General features: G+C 39.1%; 1 protein-coding gene across 1 annotated transcript; it reads right to left on the reverse strand.

Annotated features, from left to right (window-relative positions):
• LOC311089079 (extracellular calcium-sensing receptor-like) lies at window positions 1–4,880 on the reverse strand (the record flags this gene model as incomplete). Its single annotated transcript, XM_084123529.1, has 6 exons — window positions 1–905; window positions 2,004–2,127; window positions 2,209–2,436; window positions 2,594–3,409; window positions 4,079–4,385; window positions 4,654–4,880. The coding sequence occupies 6 exons, from the start codon at window positions 4,878–4,880 to the stop codon at window positions 1–3; spliced, it is 2,607 nt and encodes an 868-aa protein (XP_083979655.1).
• Window positions 4,881–5,100: the final 220 nt, after the last annotated feature.

Below are 5,100 nucleotides of genomic sequence, written 5' to 3' on the forward strand. Positions count from 1 at the left end.
TCATTTGGACATTTTTCCAGTCATTCCCTTCTTAGTGTTTAAATCAGGCCTCAACAGAATTACATAGCATTTAGGTATAAAAATACAAAATAGAAGTCCAAAAGTGGAAGCTAGAATGGCAAATATCTCAACAGCCACTGTGTATTTCCCCGGTGAGCTGTTGTATGCTGGTATAAAAGAGATCCACACAGCAAAAAATATGAGCATACTAAAAGTGATGAGCTTAGCTTCATTAAATGAATCTGGAAGTTTCCTTCCAAGGAAGGCGAGAGCAAAGCACATACAAGAGAGCAGGCCAATATAGCCCAACACCAGATAAAATCCTAGTGGCCACACATCTTTACATTCTAGTACAATCTTACCACCCTGATAGGATGTGTTTTTGTAGGGGTAAGGAGGTGCTAGTGCCAGCCAGCAAGCACACAGGATAACTTGGCCTGTCGTGCAGCAAAAGATGAAAACCCTTTGCTGTGGAGGGCCAAATAGCTTTAGAGAAATGGACCCAGGCATAGTGGAACGAAAGGCCAAAAGCACCACAATGGTCTTGACCAGTATGCATGAGATACATAGAACAAAGCTGATTCCAAACGCAGCTTGGCGGGCACGGCATGTCCATGGTGAGGGCCGGCCCACAAACACTAGTGAGCAAAGGAAGCAAAGTTTGAGAGACAACAGCAATAGAAAACTCATCTCAGAGTTGTTGGCCTTAACTATGGGTGTGCTTCGAAAAAGGAAGAAAATCACTGTGATAACAGTTGCCACAGTGACTCCAAAGAGAGACAAAGAAATGAGAATGATGCCCATGATTTCACGGTATGACAGAAACTCCTCTATGCCAGCAACACAAGAAACCCTTTCTTTGTTTGGCCAGTAGTACTGGGGACACTTGGTACACTCAGTAGCACCTAGTAGACATAAACAAACACTGTGGGTCAACCAGATTTTCCATATAGCACACATTATTACAAAATTCTCTGGAATACTTTATTCTGTTTGGTCATTCAGCAGTCAGATGTTTCCTATACGCTCATGTGTATAACTGCCCTAGTAAAAAATAACCTATACCAAAATCTATTTAAAATACATTTATTTCACACTAAGTATACTTAAAATACATGAACATAATTTTTTAATATATCACTTAAGACTTTCTGATATAAAATTCTATTTAAACTTTATTTGGAGTATTTCTTTATTGCACAATGCACATTTCTCAATATTATGCCACAAATGTGTTTTAATATCACTATTAATAAGGATCGTATGATCTCTGTATAATATCAGTCTTTAAATGCAAGATGTGTAATGTGTACCTAAAGTATACTTGCAATAGTTCCACTTTAGCACAATCAAATACACTTAATATATCTTTAGTTGGACTGCAGCACTACTTACGCACAAATAAGGTGCATTAAGTACAAACTTAGTTGTACCAGTTAAGCAGACTTTGAGTATATCAGTTTAGTATACTAAAAGCACAATTGCAGGGTATTTTTATTAAGCACATAAATATCTAAATATATTTGTAGTATACTTATCACAAAAAAAACTATATTTATATCAAATACATTTGAGTATTTTTTATTTTTATTTTTTATTTTTTCACTAGGGTGAAACTGCTGTTACTTTCATATCACACTGCAGACTCGCTTTCTTGTGACATACAAATGCAATGGGCACCATTGTGTCTTTCTGTTATTGATATTGATGTAGTGAAAATCACTGACTTTATTATTGGTTTTATTTGTTGCAGTGTCTCGATGTCTTGCCCTAATTTCTTGCCCTATAGAGGGTTGTTGGGCTTTGGGCTAATGAACAGTTCAAATTGTAAAATCATTTATACTCCTATATAAAATCATATATATCATTATTTTAAGTCCATATATTTATTTATTTAATGAGTAGCCATGTAATAATTTGGATAGATAGATAGATAGATAGATAGATAGATAGATAGATAGATAGATAGATAGATAGATAGATAGATAGATAGATAGATGTACCTGATATATTGCTGATTTCCCCTTCAGCACAGGGCAAACAGTCAAAGCAGCAAACAGGCTGTCCTGGTTGAGTGGTCTGGCGTGTTCCAGGGGGACAAGGAGGGGTGCATAAAGAAACAGGAACCTGCATACAAACAATTATAAAATCAGGAATCTCCCAAAACGTACAGCTCTACAACTGTTTGCCATAGGGGCACAGGCTCACCTCATTGTGTCCCCCTGCCCACCGAATTAACCCTTCATCTATCTTAAGCTGCTGTTCATGTGGGGCAGAGCCATCATAAGTGCCCACCATCTGAAACCGAATGGTACCCCTGCCATTTCTCTGCCAGTTTATGATATCATAGAGGGGCACAGGCTCTCCATTGTTGTCAAAATACACCTTCTCTTTGAACTGGTTTGTAAAATTAACTTTTTTCAGGTAGTGAAGAAGCTATTTAATTAGTTAAGGCAAACAATATAAAATGTACATAAATATAATTACAGTATGGAATACACATTTGAATATAATTGTTTAGCAAAATAATTATTTGTACACATTTTAAAATTGCTAACATACTAGAAGGTTCTGACAAACACATGAATATTACCTGCCATGGAGAGAACTTTGATTCAGTTTTGCAGACGTGGTCTGAACTTTGTTCCTCAGAGCCACATTGTAACAGCTGATGTAGAGCATGAGCAATAGCATACACTGCTTTATAGACATTGTATGAAATCCTCACCCTTGATACATCAGTATAGCTATTCTCAGTCTCCATCAGATCCTCTGAGCCAGTACAGAGTGGCAACTCAGAATCACCACTGTCCTCATAACCTAGGGTGCATCCAAACAGTTCCTCCCAAAACATGTTATTGAAAACAGATTCGGGACTAGGTGAAGGCCTTACCCCAAGGAGAAACTCAGCCAAGCCTGGAATAGTAGTGCCCCTGAAGGAAAAGCCCACTGTTCCAGCCAGGACAGGGTGAAGTTCAGGGATAGTGAGAAGTTTGGCTGTCACCCAGGCTTCACTGGCCACCCACTGCCACCTCGTCAAATTCCTGCGAGCCACTTCAGCCAGGAGCTCCAGCAGCTGTCCTTCAGTGGCAAATGCTATAATCACTCGTGCAGTGGAACCCTCCAGGCTATTAAGAATAGCATGTATTTGTGCCTGGGAAGGTGCTTTTGGTATAGTGTGGTGAAAGGCTATGCAGCCACCAACTCTTTCAAGCTGCTCAGTAAAGGCCTGGATACCATAGTGACTGTAGTCATCATCTGTGCCCACTGTGCCCACCCAGCGCCAGCCAAAGTGGGAAACCAACTGGACCAGTCCCTGCACCTGAAATACATCACTGGGAACAGTACGAAGGAAAGAAGGGTATTCCTTCTTATCTGTGAGGCAGGTACAGGTCGCAAAGTAGCTTATCTTGAAGTGTGGTCAGCAGAAAGATCAAGAAAGAAAAACAGAAAAAGGGAGATTATGGGAGATGTAAAAGGTGAAAGCAAGATCTTGAATTAGTGTTTTTGGCAGACTTTGTTTTTATAACATTGAAAAAAACAATCATAAAATTGCAAAATCTAAAATTTGGAGAGGGAATAAACGTAAGAATAAACAGTAGAACAGTGTACATACATATATTTTGTTGCACTGATCAGGTTATAGATGCAGATTTTTTCTATTTATCTCTAGAGGTTTTCCCTTTATTTGGTGCTGAAAACAACTGTCAAATGCAAATGAAGCGAGAAGCATATTTTTCACAATAACTAAAATTCACAGTAATCAATAGTATCCGGTAGAATCAGTAGAATAAATAATATGCACTAAAAGCCCCAGGAAAGCACATGAGTATTTCTGATATATTTTTTTATGAGCATTAAACGTTTAAATAAATGCAAGTTGGACATGTTTATTAAGACATGAAAATTAGAGGGGTAAAACCCCTCAACCCCCACCAAAAAAAAAGAGTTTGTACATATTCACAGAGCTTATATATATGCTCAACACATTTTTTTTGCTCACAGGTACACACTGTTAAAGGCCAGGGAGGTTGATAAATAAATATCTATAATTATCACCTCTTATTCAGACTCTTACCAGTGGAATACCAAATGGACCCAAAGTTTGTGCCACGGCCCGTGTAGGCGAAGATGATGCCAGACCAATGACAGCTGGCACCGGGGCAGTGGAAAGGCATTTGGCACTGCCAGCAGCATCAGCATGTGTCTGACTGAAGGTACCGTTCACCAGGAAAAGCACACTCCGCAGGCTTGTGTGCACATGATCACAGCTATCCAAGATCCGATAACCTAGTGTCACTCCTGGTAATAAACTGGAATTATTGTTGATTTCTTTAATGGCAAACACCATTGTTTGGATCCAGCGGAATGCACGAAAATCAAACCTGTTGAGAAGATGGACAGAGAGCAAAAATAACAAAGAGAGAGAGAGCTGGTTGTAGCAGTTGTGAAAAGGTAAACAGTCTGGAAAAAAAGAACAGTTCATAAAAGTGATGAACATCATTTTAGCATAATTATACAGCATATGTAATGAGTAAGAAAGCATGGATCTCATTAATGTTACTTTAAGGTTTATATTCATTCTTTTAAACCAACTGGTATTTTATCTTTTCATTGCTGTTCTCCATTCTGTGCATGCCGTTTTAAACACACCCACTGCACTCTTGATGTTGTGGCTGTTCAGAGTAATTATGGTCCGTTTGCGAAGCTAAATAGTGCATGGGAAAGAGCCCTCCAATTACAATATCACCATCTTGTTCCAGCACTGGTGAATTAAAATCACCCAATGCCCAGCACCTATTGTCCACTGAGGTGCAGAGAATTACTGAGAAGTACAGCAGAAGCAAAATACCCAATGGTGCCAGTTCACTCACTGGCATCTTACTGGCCATTGCTGCATCTTTCAAATCCGACCATGGAAACAGCTAGTGCGGACACCAGAGTGTATGGAAGTCTAGAATTCCCAGCTATATAAAATATATCACAATGATGCCAAACATTGAAACCTGAAACATCAGGTGAGACTGGCCAATGATATACAGATTGTGGGTGGTCTCCCAGGTCATGTGATTTAACATTGTTTCAGATCAAAGTGCCTTG

The sequence above is a fragment of the Abramis brama genome (genome assembly GCF_963993115.1).
Source record: "Abramis brama genome assembly, chromosome: 9".
NCBI lineage: Eukaryota > Metazoa > Chordata > Actinopteri > Cypriniformes > Leuciscidae > Abramis > Abramis brama.